Here is a 23,147-nt window from a genome sequence, read left to right as displayed (position 1 = left end):
GCAGATATAATCAAAATTGTTTATAGCGACAATGAAAAGTAATATTTTAAACAGCAACAAAAAGTAAAAATGTATGATATATATCAAAACGACTGATGTACTCTTATTATGGTAAAATTGAGGAATTCAATCAACGAGAGGGTCATCAACAATTTAATAAAACAATTATGAGATTCTATTTAAAGTTAGTCTCAACTTGTTGGTATACGAATTATATTATTTTATTTTGTATTAATATATCATTGAGTGGAAATAAAAAGAGCATTAAGTTTCTTTTTTTTAGCATATTTGTTGAAGAATGAATATTTCCCACTCTATGGATTAGATCCAAAAAAATTCATCTTAATCTCGTTTGTAGCCTTAACCCTTGATCTTAACTAAATTGCATTCCTTTGAATAAATGAATCCTTTCAAAATAATTAAGTTTCTAGTTGATGGCACTTTACAAACAATATTTGTAAAGGGCAATAAAATTGGCACTGTATATGTTCAATAGCTTTGCACTAAAACTTTTAATATATCGTCAATTCAAAATAGCAGTGACACGGGAAACGTCGCAATGTTACCGTAGCTATTCTGAGTTTTAGTACATTTAGGCTGACATATAACAAAATTTTAATATAAATAATATAATTGAACAAATATTCTATTAAATATAATTTATTTTAACATTATAGTAAATCAAATACATTTATTATAGAAGAACTAAAAACTATAATTAATTTTACAGCCATAATAATTTCTAGGTTAGAGTTGTTTTGTTATATATACATTGAGCTTTTTTCCACACTAGTATCGGTAGGGTTCTGGACGCGCTTTTGTATGTAGTGGTATCCCCCGAAGGCCTCATGCACTTAATTAACAATTGTATATCTGAGTAATATACTTTACTTTCATTAGAGAGCATATTTAAGTTTTACGCTTAGTTTCTTTCCATGCAATGTATCCTTGTAAAGTCATTATGATATTATTATATTTCTCTTTAGTTTGTCCTGTTACTATCTATATACATCTTTCTTGATAAAACTACATTTAATCATTGCATTCCCCTTAATGCATTTGCCATATCTGCAAAACAGTTAGTGTTATTACTCTACTTATACATGTTAGCCAAACGTTCATGTATATTCTGAAGAATAACACACATGCTCATAAGGCTTTCACACTATAATACAATTCCCTACAATTAAAGTATATTAATTGTATACTGACCTTCAGTGGTTTCCTCTTTCATCACCCCGTCTTGGTAATCATCAGCATTGAATCAAAAACCAACATTCATAAAGTTTTATTCAATCACAGTCACTTTTAGAAATACTAGTCAAGTTAACAACCAAGCTGTTTATTTCCAATCTATTAAAAACTTGCTCAAAATTCTACCATTTGTCAATTTCTTCTTCAATGTGTCTGATCGAGCTCATACAAATGGAAGTGTTATTTTCGACAATGCCTTTTTCATGCATAATGCATTGATGCATTATGTTATGACTAACAAAACCTTTTCGATAGTTATTCCAACGTTTACCTTTTTCCGTGAACCTTTGTTGTCTTTACACTATATTTATTATCTTCTTGCCATGAGCAACCCAATGTACCATTCTGAAATATTCATGTCTCTTTTAAATATATAAATTGATATAATTCTTCCTTGGTATTGTTATGTATTTTTAAAAATTGTATTCTTTTAAAAGCAATCTCTGGAAGTTCGATTAAACCCCTTCGTGGGTCTTAACACCACTTAAATCCTATATTATCCAACAATATATGAACGGATGTTCCACATCTCTCAAATAGCTGTATATCTTTTGGAACTTTGTGGATACTACTCAGTCTAACAATTTTCTCTGAAATAATTTTATTAAATTATGTTTCGAGTGAAAAAACTACTTACTGTTTTATACATTTCGTATATTTGATTCAAGATTGAGCTCGATTCGTCACTTGTTTCGCATAAACACGGTTTCTTTTTGGCGAATTTAAGGTTTCAAAGCGATTCAAATTTATTAAAACAACTTTTGTCGGCTTATAACCGGTAATTATATTGTTTTAAAGAATTTTCAGACGTTTGGCAAACGGACAACTTTTGCAGGCTCATTCCGTTCTCTATTAGCATTCTATCTCTTTTTAAATATAATAAAATGACAAGGATAATATAGTGACTGTAAAACGAATTTAAAACTTTAGAGACATATATTGACACTCGTGTCACTGCCATTTTGAATGGACTATAGTTTAGTCACATTTAACCTAAATGTAATTTTGTTATTGCTCCATTTGGACACATTTTGGATTTAAACTCCAGATAATATTTTTACGATGTCTTTAGTTGTTTTGAGTTATACTCTATATAAGTGATTGTATACATACCAGGTAAAAACAAGTCATACACAAACACACACATCTTTAATTTGGGCTGTTTGGCTTGATCAATTTTGAAATCTTTTCCAAGGAAAATAATATTTCCATGGAAAATAATACTTTGAGACTGAATTTGAGACTTTTGATACATTATAATCAAATAATAATGATCATAATTTATTCACAAAATTCTGAACGTACTCTAAATCAGCCACACAAAAATGATCATAAACAAACTCAAATAAATAATCGCGTTATTGAAGTGAGTCAACCAAATGCGCTTGTGGGGCAATTCAAACGAACCCATCAAAAACTGGTGTCAATGCCTGCATTAGTAGGCCCTCGCGAAACATTTCCTCGGTTTCGCCTATTTAAGGGGGATGTAGGTGTAGGGGTTTCAAGAAATTTAATTGCCAGCTTGGTGGTGCAGAGGTAAAGGCGATGGGACGGTCCTTCTACTGTTATGATAGCCGCGGGTGCGAATCCTGCTGGAGTATGGTCGTAAATTTATGTTTGTGATTGTTTAAAATTTGTGAATGTTCTAGGCAAGAGTATAAAATCCGACAAGGAAAATGATCCCAGTCACGCCGGTACCCAGACTGGGTAAGACCGGATGCCTTCTGGGATGATTTCTGAAGTTGGTCACTCGCCAGTCGGTAGGCTTAATGCTGAGGACCGTGGTTCGGAACCCACGGAGCTCCGGTCTAATGTGAAGAACGCGTGACGTAGTACGGGACATTGGAAGAATTCTTTTGACAATAGATATTTTGGAATAAATGTATGAACTGTTAGTAAGCCAGCAAGGATAATTACATTTTAAAATCAGTTCTAATTTAACTTCCACAGCGTGCTTTCATTTATACTAAAAATTTCTTCGTATCCAAGGAAAGAGCATGGTGGTTCAATCAAGTCTAATATTACTAGACCTCGTAAGAGATTCCATTTCATTCACGGAAATCAGTTTATAAATAGACAGTTAAATAACTGTAGTTAAAATGAAGAAGAATGAAAAAAAGTGAAAAAACTCTGAATGAGCTTAGCATTACCGTTGTTAGCAGAAGCTTCAATTATAGCCAAGAAGTTGGCAATCGATGCATAACCCGACAATATCGACGTAGATCTCTGAAGAGTAAAGAAGTTCGGAAAGCTTGAAAAGAACAGCAGCAAGCCGAAAATGACAGATATGAAGCTAAACAAGGACTACAATATGATGCTAGGAGAGCTGATTAATTAGATACAATGCTGTCTGATACGTTCGAACATGCAACCGAATCAGTCTACAGAATTCGCATGGTTGTCAAACCTTCGCAAAATTTAAATCGCTACTTAGTACTCCTCTGATCGAAAATACCCAAGCCATTATATAGAATCAGAAACATATTGCGTCTCTAATCAGTTACTTCGAACAGGAACGAGATAATATATGCATTAGATGTACTAAGAACTAATTTTGCCAAGGGAATTATGTTGAATAAAAAATGTGTTTTACTATGGTAAGCCGGAGACTTTTCAATCGATCTGTTATATCGACATTTTAAAAAATATCGCCATGATAGACACCATAATAAAGAAAATTATTAAATTATATCGGGTGTGAAATAGTTACGGTACATCCCCTCCGAAACTGGACCTGGACCACCTCGCGGAGGAAGGAGCGCGTTACGCAACCCGCCGCCTCGCGATCGCTGCCTCCGTGGCGCCAAAGATCGCGCAGGCGCACCGGCGGCCCGCCAACGCGCCCGACATCGCAGCTCACGGCATTCCTGGTGCGAACGTGGCACCGGTCGTCTCGTACTGCGCTTCCTCTCGCACGGCGTCGCCTTCGTCGTAGTCGAAGCCTAGGTCCGCGCGCGCGATACCACCCGACCCCACTGCGTCATTAGGAGCGACGAGACGATATCGGCGGCATGGCCTCTTGAACTTCATTTGGTGTTTTTGTGAGTGCGATCGTCGAGGATTTTTCCGAGCCGGCCAAAAGGCGACCGCGTCCGTCCGTATGACGTTGTGCTCAGTGTCGGTCAGTGAATAACGTCCGAATTCTGCGTCGTTGTTGTTGTTGTTGTTTGTTTACGTTCAGAGTCGTCCGCGAACGATCCCAAACTGGTCGGTTCGAGAGGTAATCGGGCGAGCGAGGAGGATCAGGATAGCGACATTTATGAACGGTCCGTATTCGGACTACAGTCCGTTGGCCAAGATGAACCTGAACATCATGGAGCCCCTGGCCGAGGTCGGGGACGGTTTCGAGCCCCAAACGAGGGCCAGGTCCAACACGTGGCCGCTACCGCGGCCCGACTTTGCCGACCCAGCGGAGGAGGGAGGACAGGGGGCGGGGGCGGCGAGCGCCACCGCCAACTCCGCCGCCGGCAACAAGTGTCCCGTGCCGGTTAGTCTCAATATTGTTTTTAATCGCTCCCCATGTTTCAACGACAATGTTTTCCCGCAAACTCATTTGTTTTGATACCGCGCCTCGTTCGTTACCGACAACACGCTTTTGATAACCGGCGACCAAAGTTTAATAAAAAACTCATTTCTAATCATATTTATGTCGAAAGTATTTATATACTCTGTTGAAACGTTGTACGAGTACACTTGTTTTGATTCAGATCAATACACAACGTTCAACTCATCAGCACCTTCATTCTCGAAAATTGCCAACTTAGATTGCTAAAAAATTATGTCCCAAACTTTATATCCTCACAATAAACATCAGAGCAATAGTGTGCAGGTACAAGTACCATCATCAACGCCATGACAACTATCAGTATTGTTACTTCCAACATTGTTATCTTCATTACATTGTTGAAACAGATTTTCATAAAAACGTTTATGACAGATCTAAATTATTCTTTTGATAATACTATAGCATTTAAATACTTTTAATGTTTTTTTTTTATTTTTGTTATCCGGTGTTAAACAACTTACAACATTAAGTGTTATTCTTCAAAGTATTTCCAAAACCGGGTTATCATAATTTCTTAGAATGAATCTGTGTAAATGAATATAAGAAATATGGAAAAATGTTGTTCTCTTAACGTGAAGATCATCAACATCAATAAAAATCTCATTCCTAATCAAATTTATGTCCAAATTATTCATAAATATTCAGTTGAAACGTCGTATGAGTACACTTGTTTTGATTCCGACCAACACCTTCATTCTTGAAAATTGCCGATTTAGATTGGCAAAAAGTTATGCCCCAAACTTTATATCCTCACAATAAACATCAGAACAATAGTGTGCAGGTACAAGTACCATCATTAACGCCATAACTGTCTGTATTTTACTTCCAACACTATTATCTTCGTTACATATAAAAAAATATCATAAAAACCTTGATGATAACTCCAAATTATTCTATTGACAACACTATGGTTTTAAAAAAATGGATGCCCAATGTAATCAATTTACAATATCCAATATTATTCTTCGAAATATTTTTAAAACCGGATAACCAAAGTTTCATAGAATGATTTTGTATAAACTAAAATAAGAAATATGGGAAGATATTGTTCTCTTAAGTGAATATCATCAGCATCAATAAGAAACTCATTCCTAATCATATTTATGTGTGTCGAAAATATTTATAAATATTATGTTGAAACGTCGTACGAGTACACTTGTTTTGATTCCGAACAGAACACAACACCTTTCATTCTCGAAAATTGGCGATTTAGATGGTCAAAAAATTATGTCCCAAACTTTATTTCCTTACAATAAACATCAGAACAATAGTGTGCTGGTACAAATATCATCATCAACGCCATGACAACTATTAGTATTTTTACTTCCAACACCGTTATCTTCATTACATTTTTGAAAGAGTTTATCGTAAAAACGTTTAGGGAAACTCTAAATTATTCTTTTGATAATACTATAGCATTCAAATACTTTTAATGTTTTTTTTTTATTTTTGTTATCCGGTGTTAAACAACTTACAACATCAAGTGTTATTCTTCAAAGTATTTCCAAAACCGGGTTATCATAATTTCTTAGAATGAATCTGTGTAAATTAATATAAGAATATGGAAAAATGTTGTTCTCTTTACGTGAAGATCATCATCATCAATAAAAATCTCATTCCTAATCAAATTTATGTCCAAATTATTCATAAATATTCAGTTGAAACGTCGTATGAGTACACTTGTTTTGATTCCGACCAACACCTTCATAGCTATTTATAAATATTGTGTTGAAGCGTCAATCGAGTACACTTGTTTTGAATTTTAGAAAATTGGAAATTTAGATGGGCAAAAAATTATGTCCCAAACTTTATTTCTTGAGAATAAATCGTCATTCAGGACAACAGTATGCAGGAACATAAAATATCTCTTTAAGTACCATCATCAACGCCATAACAATTGTCTGTATTTTTACTTCGTACACTATTATCTTCACAACATTTTTGAAAAAAAATTATCATAAAAACGTTTATGACTCTAAATTATTTTATTAATCATACTATAGCAATCAAACACTTTTTATGTTCTTTTAAGGCTACTAACTGATGCCCGTGTTAAACAAATTACAATATCGAATGTTATTCGTCAAAATATTTGCAAAACCGATTAACTAAAGTTTCGTAGAATGATTTTGTATATATATCAAAATAAGAAATATGGAAAAATATTGTTCTCTTAAGTGAATATCATCAGCATCAATAAGAAACACATTCCTAATCATATTTATGTCGAAAATATTTATAAATAATTTGTGAAAACGTCGTACGAGAACACTTATTTCGATTCCGAATAGTATACAACATTTTAATTTTCGAAAATTGCCGATTTTGATTGGCAAGAAATTATGCCCCAAGCTTTATTTCCTAATTATAAACTGTCAATTTAGGACAACAGAATGCAGGTACCGAAAATATCTCTTTAAGTACCATCATCAACGCCATGACAACTATCAGTACTTTTATTTCCAACACTTTTATCTTCGTTATATTTTTGAAAAAGATTATCATAAAAACGTTTATGACAACTGTAAATTATTCTATTGAAAATACTATAGCATTCAAACAATTTGTATGTTCTTTTAATGTTATTAATTGATGCCCCTGTTAAACAACTTACAACATCCAGTGTTATCCTTTATAATATTGCCAAAACCGGATAATCGAAATTTCGTAGAATGATTTTTGTATAAATTAAAACAAGATATATGGAAAAATATTGTTCTCTTTATGTGAATATCATCAGCATCAATAAGAAGCTCATTCTTAAACATATTTATATCAAAACTATTTATAAATAGTCTGTTGAACCGCCGTACAAGTACACTTGTCACAAGTACACCATCATCCTCGAAAATTGCCAACTTAGATTAGCAAAAAATTATGTCCCAAACTTATCTACTAACAATAAACATCTGGACAGTAGTATGTAGGTACGAGTACCACCAAAAACTCTCAGTATTTTTACTTCCAACATTGCTCTTCTTATTATATTAAAAAATATGTATCATAAAAACCTTTATGGCAACTCTAAATTATTCTATTGATAATACTAAGCATTAAAAATTTTTATTTTAATATTCTTTTAATGTTAAATATAATGCTTAATCTAACGTTACTAGTGATCGCCCTGTGGGTGAAATTCAACCATAATCTATTATGTTATCATGTTTCTCTCATAATAAAGATAATAATTTAAAAATGATATGTTAATATTACTCAAACTTGTTTTTACAATATTTTCAATATGGGATCAGAAATATATATTGATATATAACATAACAACAACAGCAACAAATGTATATTAAAATGTATGCAAACTAGCTCAAAAATTAACATTCACTACCTTTTTTAAGTGACATTTTATTAAATTTAATTTCCAATAAGTTTCAATAATCAACAAAGTGTTTATAGGTTTAAATTACTACATAACGTAACATTATAACAACAGTATCATGAACAAGATTATTTTCAGGACTGTAACAACTTCAGATCAAGTATAAGTATATATGATTTTTAATTACATTTGTGTTCTAAATATAAACATGGATTAAGTAATACATATTTGTATATATAATTTAAATAATAACTTGTTGTTAAATGAACTTTATTAAATGAACTATTGACTTCTCAAAACTTAGGTCTATAAAGTAAATAACTAAAATAATTGATAAAAGGTTCAAAGAATAAATTGTCATATAGTTACATATTTTATTGCTTTCATGGTTAAACATCATAATATTTAACAGTAATTTAAAATATTTACCAAATTACTGTTAATAATTCATCATTTCTTCTATTTGTCCCATGTGTTCCATCTATACAAATTATGTAGTTTATCTACATATTTTTATTACTTAATTTATGTAACAGGTCAATTGAAATGTCCCCGGCCTACCATAGTAAAACAGATTTTTTTTTGGCAAAATTAGTTTTTTTTATTCAACGTAATTCCCTTCAAGGTTGATACACTGTTTATAGCGACCCTCCACTTTTTCGATACCATTTTTGTAGTACGATTTGTCCCTTGCTTCAAATTAGGCCTCAGTTTCGGCGATTACCTCTTCATTCATCGAAAATCTCTTCCTAGCGAGCATTCTTTTGAGATCTGAGGACAAGAAATAGTCGCTGGGGCCAGATCTGGAGAATACAGTGGATGAGGAAGCAATTCGAAGTCCAATTCATTGATTTTGACATCGTTTTCACTGACTTGTGACACGGTGCATTGTCTTGGTGAAACAGCACTTTCTTTTTCTTCAAATGCGGCCGGTTTTTCAGCGATTTCATCCTTCAAATGGTTCAATAACGCTACGTAATAGTCGCTGTTGATGGACCTTCCTTTTTCAAGGTAGTGAATGAAAATTATTCCATGCGCATCGCAAAATACAGATAATTGTGATTTTCTTCCAATTAGCCAGTAGATTTTCCTATATTTCAATTCCAGTTCTTTCCTTTTCTTCTTTATATATTCCTTCCAGCGAAGTTTTGCATCGATATTCATTCCGAGATATTTAACGTTGCTGGTGAATGATACATGTACATGTTCAGTTGATATCTTTAGAGTATCTGCTATTTCATTAAGTTGCAATTTACGGTCATGCAAAATCATTTTGTGAATTTTTTAAATGTTTTCGTCGGTAACAACCTCTTTTGGGCGTCCACTGCGTTCACCGTCTTCGGTGCTAATTTCATCACGTCTAAACTTAACATATCAATCCTTGATGGTTGGTTTTCCTAGGAAAGTGTCCGGAAACTCGGCATCAAGCCAAGTTCTTGCTTCAACTGTATTTTGTCCCTTCAAAAAGCTATATTTTATCAACACGCGAAATTCCTTTTTATCCATTTTTTTTCAGAATAACAAAAGTTGCTTCACTCAAAATGCTATAATTCAGAAACTAATGATCCGACAGGTGTCAAATTTATACACGCATCTTTTGAGGGTTAGGGCTAACTAAAAAACATATGGATTTAGTTCTAGTAGCGTCATCGATGTGTCAGGCCGGGGACATTTCAATAGACCTGTTATTGATATAATTTTTATCTTTAATACATATTTTGCACCAAAAATGAAAAAAAAAACAATAAATTGAATAAAAAGGGGCCAAATTGATAAAAAGTATAATTTCTTTACCTACATTTTCAAATAAAATTTTATTGTTCTTGATTTATTTATTACATTATCCAATCTTGAGAAAAGTAGCAGTAGTTTTTTCCTGGTAGTAAATTTATTTATGATAGCTTGAATCATTTTATGTAATGTTCTGGAATCTGACCATTGCAGATAGCTTTCTTTAATTGGCTACAAATAATACATAACATTTAAAGATCTCACTGCTTTTATTCAATTTAGGCAAAAACTTGAAGCCACTATCATCTTCAACACCTCCGTTATCTTAGTTGCACCTAATTCGTAATATTTTTCAACAACCCGTTTTCAAAAATCGTGCATTCAAATTAAGAGAACACATCGTATGTATTCTAACTGATGTCTGAACTATTTTTATATCTCGTTAATTTTCAGGACTGTAACAACTTCAGATCAAGTATAAGTATATATGATTTTTAATTACATTTGTGTTCTAATGGATTAAGTAATACATATTTGTATATATAATTTAAATAATAACTTGTTGTTAAATGAACTTTATTAAATGAACTACTGACTTCTCAAAACTTAGGTCTATAAAGTAAATAACTAAAATAATTGATAAAAGGTTCAAAGAATAAATTGTCATATAGTTACATATTTTATTGCTTTCATGGTTAAACATCATAATATTTAACAGTAATTTAAAATATTTACCAAATTACTGTTAATAATTCATAATTTCTTCTATTTGTCCCATGTGTCCCATCTATACAAATGATGTAGTTTATCTACATATTTTTATTACTTAATTTATGTAACAGGCCAATTGAAATGTCCCCGGCCTACCATAGTAAAACAGATTTTTTTTTGGCAAAATTAGTTTTTTTTATTCAACGTAATTCCCTTCAAGGTTGATACACTGTTTATAGCGACCCTCCACTTTTTCGATACCATTTTTGTAGTACGATTTGTCCCTTGCTTCAAATTAGGCCTCAGTTTCGGCGATTACCTCTTCATTCATCGAAAATCTCTTCCTAGCGAGCATTCTTTTGAGATCTGAGGACAAGAAATAGTCGCTGGGGCCAGATCTGGAGAATACAGTGGACGAGGAAGCAATTCGAAGCCCAATTCATTGATTTTGACATCGTTTTCACCGACTTGTGACACGGTGCATTGTCTTGGTGAAACAGCACTTTCTTTTTCTTCAAATGCGGCCGGTTTTTCAGCGATTTCATCCTTCAAATGGTTCAATAACGCTACGTAATAGTCGCTATTGATGGGCCTTCCTTTTTCAAGGTAGTGAATGAAAATTATTCCATGCGCATCGCAAAATACAGATAATTGTGATTTTCTTCCAATTAGCCAGTAAATTTTCCTATATTTCAATTCCAGTTCTTTCCTTTTCTTCTTTATATATTCCTTCCAGCGAAGTTTTGCATCGATATTCATTCCGAGATATTTAACGTTGCTGGTGAATGATACATGTACATGTTCAGTTGATATCTTTAGAGTATCTGCTATTTCATTAAGTTGCAATTTACGGTCATGCAAAATCATTTTGTGAATTTTTTAAATGTTTTCGTCGGTAACAACCTCTTTTGGGCGTCCACTGCGTTCACCGTCTTCGGTGCTAATTTCATCACGTCTAAACTTAACATATCAATCCTTGATGGTTGGTTTTCCTAGGAAAGTGTCCGGAAACTCGGCATCAAGCCAAGTTCTTGCTTCAACTGTATTTTGTCCCTTCAAAAAGCTATATTTTATCAACACGCGAAATTCCTTTTTATCCATTTTTTTTCAGAATAACAAAAGTTGCTTCACTCAAAATGCTATAATTCAGAAACTAATGATCCGACAGGTGTCAAATTTATACACGCATCTTTTGAGGGTTAGGGCTAACTAAAAAACATATGGATTTAGTTCTAGTAGCGTCATCGATGTGTCAGGCCGGGGACATTTCAATAGACCTGTTATTGATATAATTTTTATCTTTAATACATATTTTGCACCAAAAATGAAAAAAAAAAACAATAAATTGAATAAAAAGGGGCCAAATTGATAAAAAGTATAATTTCTTTACCTACATTTTCAAATAAAATTTTATTGTTCTTGATTTATTTATTACATTATCCAATCTTGAGAAAAGTAGCAGTAGTTTTTTCCTGGTAGTAAATTTATTTATGATAGCTTGAATCATTTTATGTAATGTTCTGGAATCTGACCATTGCAGATAGCTTTCTTTAATTGGCTACAAATAATACATAACATTTAAAGATCTCACTGCTTTTATTCAATTTAGGCAAAAACTTGAAGCCACTATCATCTTCAACACCTTCGTTATCTTAGTTGCACCTAATTCGTAATATTTTTCAACAACCCGTTTTCAAAAATCGTGCATTCAAATTAAGAGAACACATCGTATGTATTCTAACTGATGTCTGAACTATTTTTATATCTCGTTTACATGATGTTGATTTTGTAAATGGTCACATTGATAGTATATAAGTATTTTTAATGATTTCAGCAGATTAACTTGATTATTCAACTTTCATTCAACAAATTTCCTAGAAAACAACCAATAAATTTGGTTAAATGAATATTTTTATGTATTTTTCAAAATAAATTTGTAATTGAATATTCTGAAATTAATAAAAAGCTGGAAAAAATATATTTATTCTAATTAATGTTGTACTTACTAAAATAGATTTATACAACGATGGTGAATTTTTTATTAGCTTAAGGTGATTATTTCATTATTTAGTTTACCATTATTGGTAAATGTATGATGACTTGGCTTCTAAATTAGTAGAAGTTAATGAAGAAAATTTATTATTACTAATATTTTTGCTCATTTTTTCAGAATCTATTATAATTGATTATTCTCAAAATAATAAAAATCATTAATTTATTATTGTTCCATGTAAACTCAGGAGAAAACATATTAGAGTTCTTATTTGTTGTAGATGTAAGAATTGACGTAGTGATTAAGCGTAAAAATATATATGTAGTATTTTTGTTCGCATTTTTTGAGCTGTATCAAAATGATCGCCAATTATTTTTAGATGTCGCAAGTATTTATAATTTTTGTTGGCATTTTCCACTCACCTACTGATTTTTTAGTATATAAACAGGATAAAAATACGATTTGTTAGTAATCCAGCAACAAGTATTTTAATATCTGCATGAGATGCTTGGTGATATTAAGTAATCTTTGTTTTACTGTTATAATTAAAAATTGTCTTAAAAAATTTTTCAAAAATTACAGGAAGAATTCTTCTCTCATTTGCTCTAATCTATCTGGGCTATTCGATTAACTTTAATTTACGATGTGCATTTTGTACCAATGAAAGTTGTTCAACTGTAGATGTTACCTCAAATGCTCTAGAAGTGTGCTTTAACAAATGTATTAAAACCATCTTATATAACAATATGCCTTTTTCATCCTACAACTACGATCACATATAGGGGCTTTGGAGTTATTTTGGGTACATTTAGGATTAAAAATGATATCATCTTTTGTTTTGAGATCTTTTAATGCTTATTGTTACTAGATAATGGATTTTGTTCTTTCTTTATTACTGCCATGACTTACATGACATTTATCTCAACTGTTGCTTAAATTGTTCTTCAATTCTTGTACCTTGTATCTTGATCCAACAATTTGCTCTCAATTGGTTGCTTTATATTAACAGGTCAATTGAACAGCCCCCGGCCTGATACACGGGGCTACTAGAATTAAATCCATATGTTTTTAGTCAGCCATAACCCCCAAAAGATGCGTGCCGAGTTTTCGGACACTGCCCCAGGAAAATCAACCATCAAGTATTAGTATGCTAAGTTTAGATGTGGTGAAATGAGCACCGAAGACAGTGAACGCAGTGGACGAAAACATTTAAAAAATCCACAAAATGTTTTTGTGTCGATATGTGACAATGGATGAAACATGGCTCCATCATTTCACTCCGAAGTCCAATCGAGAGTCATCCGAGTGGACTGCACATGATGAATCCGCTTCAAAGCGTGGGAAAACGCAACAGTCGGCTGGCAAAGTTATTTTCAGTGACTGAATTGGAAGGACCATCAACAGAGATTATTACATAGCGTTATTGGACCGTTTGAGGACAAAATCGCCAAAAAATGGCCACATTTGAAGAAAAAGAATGTGCTATTTCACCAAGACAATGCACCGTCTCACAAGTCAGTGAAAACGATGGCAAAAATCCATGGATTGGCTTCGAATTGCTTCCTCATCCACCGTATTCTCCAGATCTGACCACCAGCGATTATTTCCTGTTCTCAGATCTGAATAGAATAGATAGGTGATCGCCGAAACTGAGGCCTATTTTGAAGCTAGAAATGGTATCGAAAAGTTGGAGGGTCGCTGTAATCAGTGTATCACCCTTGAAGGGAATTGTGTTGAATATAAAAAAAGTGTTTTACTATCGTAGGCCGGGCACTTTTCAATTGACCTGTTATCTGTTTAATTTTTTGCCATTCTCCACCGATTTTTAGTATTTTGAGCTCTTTTTCGTTTCTGTTCCTTTCCACCACCACTTTCTTGTTGCTTTGATATAGTTTAATATAACACAAAACATTATTTTAATACTATGCTATTAATAGTGACTGTATAAAAATAATGCGTTGAATTTAATTGTATTAAATAAAAAGTATATGTAAAATTGTTTTGTATATACACCGATCAACATCATTATGTGAAAGGTTTTTAGATTATTTTTATTCGTCTCATATTTTATATAATTAATACCGTAATAACATAATGAAATACCGCAAATAGTATATTATATGATCACTTGACATAAACTATTTTATTTATTTCAACATAAGAAGTACAAACTGTTAATCTAACTAATCTTACTGTACCTCGAGATCGCATTGTAAAAGTAATTGAAGGATCATGGCTACCATATAGTTTGGAAAGGTTATTCACACCAATCGAATTTTAGCGCCATTCGATGCCACCTTTTTAAATTAATCTTGTACGAGTTGTATGAGGTCTCAGGCTGATGAACAGGTGAAAATTGTTTAACAAGACGTTGTTCGTCGGCCATAAACAGTTTCATTACGTGTGATGTTAAACTGTTTCAAATATATAAGGAATAGTATTATTTATTTTGTTTATATATATTTATTAAAAAAAATTAATTTTATAATATTAAATTTAATATTTAAAATTAAAGTTTAATAAAAAAATTGTTTTGTTCCTTAATACAAGAGGGTGCAATTTTTGATTTTTATGAAAAACAATTTTAAACAAATCACTGGTTTGGTAGTATTTCATTATCTTAACAAAATGTTGCCTAATACATTCAGTTTCCCGATAGATAGCCAAGTCTTAGTTCACGATTTAAATACTTGCTTTGAATTTTATTAAAATGTTGATTGAGACAGTGATAATTTTAATACAGCCGACTTTTCTCCAATATTGAAATTCAGAGGTGTCTCTTATAAAGATAGGGCTTTTATGATACTTTTGAAGCTTCATATTGATGGAAGTCTTATCTATGTTCATTACTAAAGGAGCATATATCAGGTAAAGGAGTTCAAATGTGGGTGAAATCATTTTGATCAATATCTATCAATATCATTTTAATTTCCTTGTGTAAGTCATTCAATTTATCATTAAGCAGTAACTTTTTTGACTATTAGGGTACTAGATGTAAAATCTTAATGAATCAAGGTTCTCGAGACAGCTTGTGAACTAAAATAAAATTTTGATTCTCACAACTCTCATTGTCTCTTTAATTTGAGGTACTCTTTGGTCCTATTTAAATTGAATTAGGCCCATAGCTTAGGCCTTTATTATGGACACCTTGGTGTACTTAAATCTAGTTTAATTTTTCCAGAAAACCTGTCATAAATAATTTAATTGCAATAAACAAAAATAGTAAGCCACGCCATGGTTCTTTGAATCAACTATTCAAAATCTGTACAGCAACTTTGGCAGCCATGACTTTCTTATATCACGGATTCTGATTAAACCAGAACGTGGCTTTTTTGGATTGCAGCGAAACATGCACTAACACTTACACGTGAATAAGTAATTTATAATAATATGAGCTGAGTCAGATATTTTTTATTGTTGAGTAATGTTATTGACGCCTTGAATATAATCATATGGTGAATAATATCAGTTAGCATCACTTTTAATGTAATTTAATCTTTTTATTTAAAAATAACTGAGACCAATAAATTCATCATCGCAAGACTCCTACCGAACTGTCACTTTTTCTAGATCCAATGGCTTGTTTACCAATACACGTGTGTTTGTCGAATTTCAAATCTTTTTGTTATCGCAACCTTCAGGAGGAAAATGAGTTTCGTCTGAAAAAATTGTTTTGCAATTAAAATATATCAACATTTCTGAACGTTGTACAAGAGTAAAACGATAATATGAATTTCAAAAATAAACTGAAAGAGACCCACTCGATATATTACCTGTAAATTTATATCATTAACAAAAACTGGAAATCCTTTTTGGTTTTTTAAAACATATTTCAGTTTTGACAAGATTTCTATGTATTACTTTTTTATATTTGATAGGGTCAATTTATTCTGCAATTATTTTTCTTGCCTTGTACTACAATAATCGCCTATATTGTTATGGTTAAGTACTACTACGTTAACCGTCCGACAAGTGACGAATCTCGCGTTGGGTTGATTGGAAAATCATTAGTTGGACGGAGCAAAATCTAGAGAATACGACAGAGGGATCTTTCTCATTTGATAGTTTCAAAAAGCCTACCACTTTTGATACGCTTGTTTAGCTAGAACATAGACTTACATTAAAATATTACATAGAAATTAATTCCATACCTAACACGAAAAATTACAATTTGTGATAATTATTAATCAAGTTGCGTCAAGTATTTTTTTACAATTTCAGAGATTCATGTTAATTTTTCATGATTATATATATATATATATATATATATATATATATATATATATATATATATATATATATATATCCAATGTTCGCCGATTTCTCCGTCAATTATGGAGCGATTTTTAAAATTCTTTTTTTATTCGAAAGATTGCACTTCCGAGGTGGTTCCATTGGAACCAAGTTAGGACCTATTGGGGGAAGGGGGGGAAATCGAGGGAAAACCTCAAATTTGAAAAGCAGGTACAATGTTTTGACATGTTGTTATCTAAAATAATCAGATATATGTGTATAAAGAACATATATAGGGAATATAAGGGAAATAGTTCAGTGTAATAGCCATTCAGTTTGCTTTTTAAGCAATATCCATATCATATGAGACGTCGTAGAAACAACATAGGCAACTGTTTCTATGTTTTAATGGTTAGAACGTTAAGCAGACACGCAGAGGCCGAGGGTTCGAGTTCCAATAGGGCAGCAACTTTTTTTCTAATTTGGTTGGAACATTTGACAAATCACCTAGACTAAGTAGCGCCAGGGCCTGAAATATTCCTTATTTTCAGTCGTTTTTTTATTCTTACGTTTCCTCATACGGGCTGTACTTTTACTTTTACCGACTTCAAACTGATTTTTATTTACTTATTAACGATTATTACGTACATATTTTAGTTTTTACAACAAAATGATTTACGTCGAATGATATGTTACCTAGCAATAGAGGAAAATATTTTTCGAAAATACGTTCGATATTTTATAAATAGTTACGAAAACTGTAAAACATCCATACAAATAAATAAGCATTTTCGTTAGTCTGATGTGCTTTGATGTATTAAGTTAGAAAAGTAAAATTAATTTAAAAACCTATCAATTTAATTTATTACAAATTCCTAAAAATAATATAAAAATATCATCCAATATATAATTATATTATTAAAAAATATAAAATAATTCTATAATCAGTTTAAATTACATCTCAATAACTTAATAAGCTTGGCTAAGTGGTTTAATTTTTGTCAAGGTGGTCTTCTATCGCCTGAAGTTAGTCTTCTTAAAACAACTGTCACAGTAAAGGAAAATCTAGATAATTGCAGTTGTTGGGGTCTAACTGAGATACGGTTCTTATTATACTGATGATATTTATTGTGTGTGATTATATTTAAGAAAGTTTATGCCGAAAAGCATTTGTGGAAAATGATTTTACAATTGTGTTGGGTTTTTGATATATAAGATTTGATTATGTCTCTGGGAAATAGTTTTTGATAAAATTCAACTGACTTTTTCTGAATTCTGCCCTGGTATGGTTGTAAATTTTTATGTTTTTAATTGTTTATAATTCACATTTTTCGAATGTCTTTAGTCTGATTTTTTTTTGTGAGAAAGTGAGTTTATTTAAATCATGATTATTTCATTATTATCAGGGAAGTTCCCACCATCAGACTATCCCTTCTAGTTCTACTACATTACCTTTTTCAACATCAATTCTACCTTTACAAAGGACTGTGACGACTCGGAAACATTTCTGTGTGGAAAACTCTATAATTTTTTTCTCAAAAATGTGTGTTTTATATTTCGGGATTATGGCACGTCATAGTCGAATTAAGCTCATCAATGTTCTAATGATTTGTTTTTGTTGAATTCACAAATAACAATCAAAAGGAACGTTAGTGACTAGGTAGAAACACTGGTTTAGGACGATCCCAAATTATAAAAATAACAATTTCGGTTTATCATAGTTAATATAATAATGTGTTAAACTATTGTGTTATTTTTTTTCGTATTTTGACGTAAACTGATGAAAACATTGACAGCGAAATATGGTTTGGATTTGAATAAGAATGTTGTGTCATGGCAATGGTCCTGCCTTAACAAGATAAAAAGACAAGGACTGTTAAATTATTCGCTTGATTATCTTTGATATAACTACCAATTGTAGTTGTTTCTTTTTTATCACATATTACATGGTACACTAATAAACGAATGAAATGAAAAATAGTCAAAAACGAAAATAATTTGTTCTGAGAAAGAAATATGATTTGTTTTTAAGCGATATTTTTTATTCTTGGCGCAAAACTATACATTGAAAGCACTTAATAGTGGGTTTGTATTGTATTGGATTTGAATATGAATAAAAACGTTAACAATTTTGGCGAGTTTTTTGTATGATTTTGCTTCAAGAAGATAACAAGCATTTTAAATTATTTCACTTTTTGTCGAATATGTTTTATATTATAGAAATGAGTAGTACTGGGAATTAGTCAATAAAACACAGATTGTTTATTGCATCGTTTTGAAAAGTAGGCTCTTCGGAAACAATACAGTTTTGGCAACGTATACTCCAATTGTCAGAATATTTTTTAGGGTTCCTTGAAGTGGTAAGTGTTGGAAAGATAAATAAGTCGATCGAAGCTATCTCAGGAGAATAATACGGCAGTTATTCCATAGTGTTTATTGAGGTTTTGTTCAGAAATTCGCTGACAATTAAGAATTTTCTTCCGACAGATCCGTGTTTTTCCTCAAACTTAACTGACGATTATCAGTCACTATTTCCGATACTTTAATGATGTTAACAACTTCAGTTCATAGGGAGACACACCTTCCGTCACACCTCGGATAATTTTGAATCCATTGTACACACTGTGCATGAGTTTTCAATGAGTTAGATTCAGAATCAGATTCACCGCGATTCATCATACGAAATTCCACTTCTAATGCAAAATTTATGACAAATTATTTGTTTGATGTTTTTATCCATTGTAAAGTAAAAAACTAAATGATGAACCTGGTAGTAAGAGAACAGTTGTGCCAACTTAAAGACAAAATTATTTTTGTTTTAAAGAGCTCTCAGATAGAGCAGATCATTTATTCCCGGTACTTTCTTAATGTAACGAATTCGCTGAAAATCCCTGTTTGAGCTACTAGAAGGTACTTGTGATACTTCAGTTATAATTTGTTGTTTTTACAATAAATCAAATTAAATATAGAATATTTAGTAGGAAAGTAAATATACATTTATGCAACAAAATATTTCTTCCTTTTTTAAATTACATAGAAGACCTTCGTTTCTATATGCTAATGTTGTTATATCGTATTGTGTATTTTAAAATGTGTTTGTTAAATTAACTTTTTGTTGTGTTACCTTAGGCGATCGTTCCCCCTTGTATTTCGATTTAAATGTCCACTGTTATTTGTATATAATTGTAATTTTCGTTGATTCTAAATCAGAATGATTTATGCTGGCACATATTAGTATTGGTTTTCAACTCCAAGTAGAACCGCATTTTGATTTTCCATTATATATTTATTTTCATATGTTTCTTCTATTTGAATTACTATGATAAATAATATTACATATTATTTTTCGTATTATATAAAAAAATAGTTGATAATCTGTAATAATTGAATCCTAAAACCTAATATCATTTTAACGATCCTAAAGCCGTCGTTTCAATCAATTTTATTGATACTGGTGGATTGTCACTGGCTCGAATCCTGCCTTGGTACGGTTGGAAATTTATGTTTTTAACTGTTTCTAATTCTTAGAAATTATTCTATAGAAGCTGAGCTGAAGACCATGCAATATTTGATGCATAAATATCACTACACCATCATCAATACTAGTTTAACTGCTGGGGGTACTATGGGCCTAGAAATTAATGTAAAGTAATTTACAACAGGTGATGCTATGCTAACAGTAGTTTTAAAACACAGGTATTAATACGCAACGGTTACATTTGTCAACCAACTTCATGTTGAAGCCTCACTTACAGGCTTTAGTTTTCAGAAAAAAACTTACTTGAAATATTAAAATGGGAAGTGCTATTCCACCCGCCGTATTCTCTAGACCTTGTTCCTTCTGATTACTATTTGTTTCGATATCGATTCGATTTCGAGCCTGTCTAGCGTGATCCGTCTAAAAAGTGTTGCACTTCTTTTGAAGATACTAAAAAGATGGAATCCGTAAATTGCCTGAAAGATGAGAGAAATTATGCGGCTATCCATGGAAATTATTTAACAAAATACATTGTACTGATTTTTCACACTATATATATATATATATATATATATATATATATATATATATATATATATATATGCCTGGTTCGTTGTAGTATTTGAACACTTTTATGATGGTGTTTTTGATAATTAAAATAATCAAAGTAAATTATGTTCCCTAAGCCATATAAATGTCATTCATACCGTTAAAGTTAGTATGTTAATACTGTATAGATATTCAACTAATTAATAGGGCTTATTTTAAGCCAGTAATAGTCAATGCATGTTGTCATATCAATTTTCGTTTCGGTTTTAAAAAGTTTCTAGGCATAGTTTGTTTTTCTTTGTTGTTCAGTTACAAAACAGAGATTGAGATGCTTTTCAGTAATGTTATCATAATGTTAAGTATTTGTCTGGTACATTGTAGTAAAAAGAACACCTTTATAACCATATCATAATCAAAATCAAAAAATAATTAAAATAATGTATGTTCAGGAAGGAATATAAATACAAAGGGGAATAAACGATAATATATATATATATATATATATATATATATATATATATATATATATATATTATATATATATATATATATATATATATATATATATATATATATATATATATCTGGACTGGACTTACAGTTTAACGTGGTCTCCGAACCACGGTGCTCAGCATTAAGCCTACCGACTGGTGAGTGACTTTATAAATCATCCCAGAAGACATCCGGTCTTACCCAGCCTGGTTACTGGCGTGACTGGGATCATTTTCCTTGTCGGATTTTACACTCTTGCCTAGGGCAATCACAAATTTTAAGCAATCACAAATATAAATTTACGACTATGCCCCAGCAGGATTCGAACCCGCGTCCTATCGCCTTTACCACTGCGCCACCAAGCCGGCCAAAATAAATTTATTGATCAACACAAACTAAACATTTAACATTTTTTATGTAGCCACCTCTGAGCTCTACACAGTTTTGCTACCGATTTGGAATTCAAAATTCCAAATTTTTCTTGCCCCATAAAAAGTCTGAGGCCAATTGCGCACATACCTCTCTACTGCCTCATTACTTTCATTTTTTTTGCCTCCAAATAATTATTTCGATGGTACAAACAAAATATAATCACAAGATGACCAGTCAGGGCTATAAGAAGGGTGCTCGAGGGTTTCCCAGCTCATTTATTCCAATTTATTCCTTGTCAAAACTGCGGTGTGTGGCCTGGCATTGCCATGAAAGATGATGACGCCTCGAGTGGCCATACCACGTCGTCTGCTTCCATACACGATTTTTGTCGACCACAACACAACAACTCAGAATAGTAATCCGCATTCACTATTTGTTGATCGTAAATAAAATTATGGGTAAAATTCAATGGGTAAAACTCCCTTTGAATCAAAGAAAATAGTTTAAAAACTTTCACAAGATCCTGACTTTCATTTTCGACACGTTCTCGTCCTTCTGAATTTTCTGACCCACGTATGTCATCCAAAGCATTGCAGTTCATATGTATAGACTGCATAGATCATATTAGATCATATCATCCAACTATAATGGTCAATACATTTTGTCATTTTTTCATTAGTTTTCGTTTTTGAACAGTTTCTAGACAGTTTGTTTTTCTTTGTTGTTCAATTAGAAAATAGAGCTTGAGAAGTTTTTAATTTTTAAACATTTGTCATTGTTTGCATTTAATATTATAATAACGAAAACTGTTTGAAAAGTGCTTGGTGTAATCTACATATAGGGCTGATACCTTTGAGAAATAATATTGTTCATAAACATAACCTTCCACACTAATATTATCATAATGTTAAATCATTGTCTGGTTCATTGTAGTAATATGAACACCTTTATAATCATATTTATGATGCAAATAAAAATAATCATGATAAGTTATGTTCAGGAAGGAATAAAAATGTCATCCAAACCATTGCAGTTCATATGCATATACTGTATAAATCTTCTAATCATTAATAGAGCTCGTTTCAATCCAATGATGACCAATATATAGTTTGTTTTTCTTTGTTATTCACTTATAAAATACAGCTTGAGAAGCTTTTTCATTTTTGTCATTTTTTCCATGTCATTTTTTATATTATAATATACAAAAGCTGGCTGAAAAGTGCTCCGTGGAATCAATGGATAGTAATACTATCAACAATGTTGTCGTTCTCCCGTTTTTATCTATGGATGATCATCCTTTAAATTTTTTTTTTTTTTTTTTTTTTTTTATTATTACTCTTCGTGAGTCCACAATCTGCCCTATTGGCAATAAGTATTTCTTCTGTTTATATTATATATACATGGCATGTAGAAAATCACTTCATTAAGCAATCTTCTG

The 23,147-nt window shown here is 31.7% G+C and overlaps 1 protein-coding gene across 7 annotated transcripts in view; it reads left to right on the top strand.

Moving 5' to 3' along the window:
* Positions 1 to 4,104: 4,104 nt before the first annotated feature.
* Positions 4,105 to 23,147, top strand: part of foxo (forkhead box, sub-group O) — a 324,250-nt gene continuing 305,207 nt past the window's right edge. For all 7 annotated transcript variants that reach the window (XM_076401540.1, XM_076401543.1, XM_076401537.1 and 4 more), the window contains exon 1: positions 4,105 to 4,741. In XM_076401540.1, the coding sequence (XP_076257655.1) occupies positions 4,514 to 4,741 (228 nt within the window). In that variant the 5' untranslated portion in view covers positions 4,105 to 4,513. The remainder of the gene's footprint in view (positions 4,742 to 23,147) is intronic.

Source organism: Rhynchophorus ferrugineus, unplaced genomic scaffold (assembly GCF_030347505.1).
Source record: "Rhynchophorus ferrugineus isolate W39M unplaced genomic scaffold, kcgeb_rfMv2 rfM4, whole genome shotgun sequence".
In the NCBI taxonomy this organism is placed as follows: Eukaryota; Metazoa; Arthropoda; class Insecta; order Coleoptera; family Curculionidae; genus Rhynchophorus; species Rhynchophorus ferrugineus.
The sequence above is the reverse complement of the archived record's forward strand: the minus strand, read 5'-3'. Positions and strand labels throughout refer to the sequence as shown.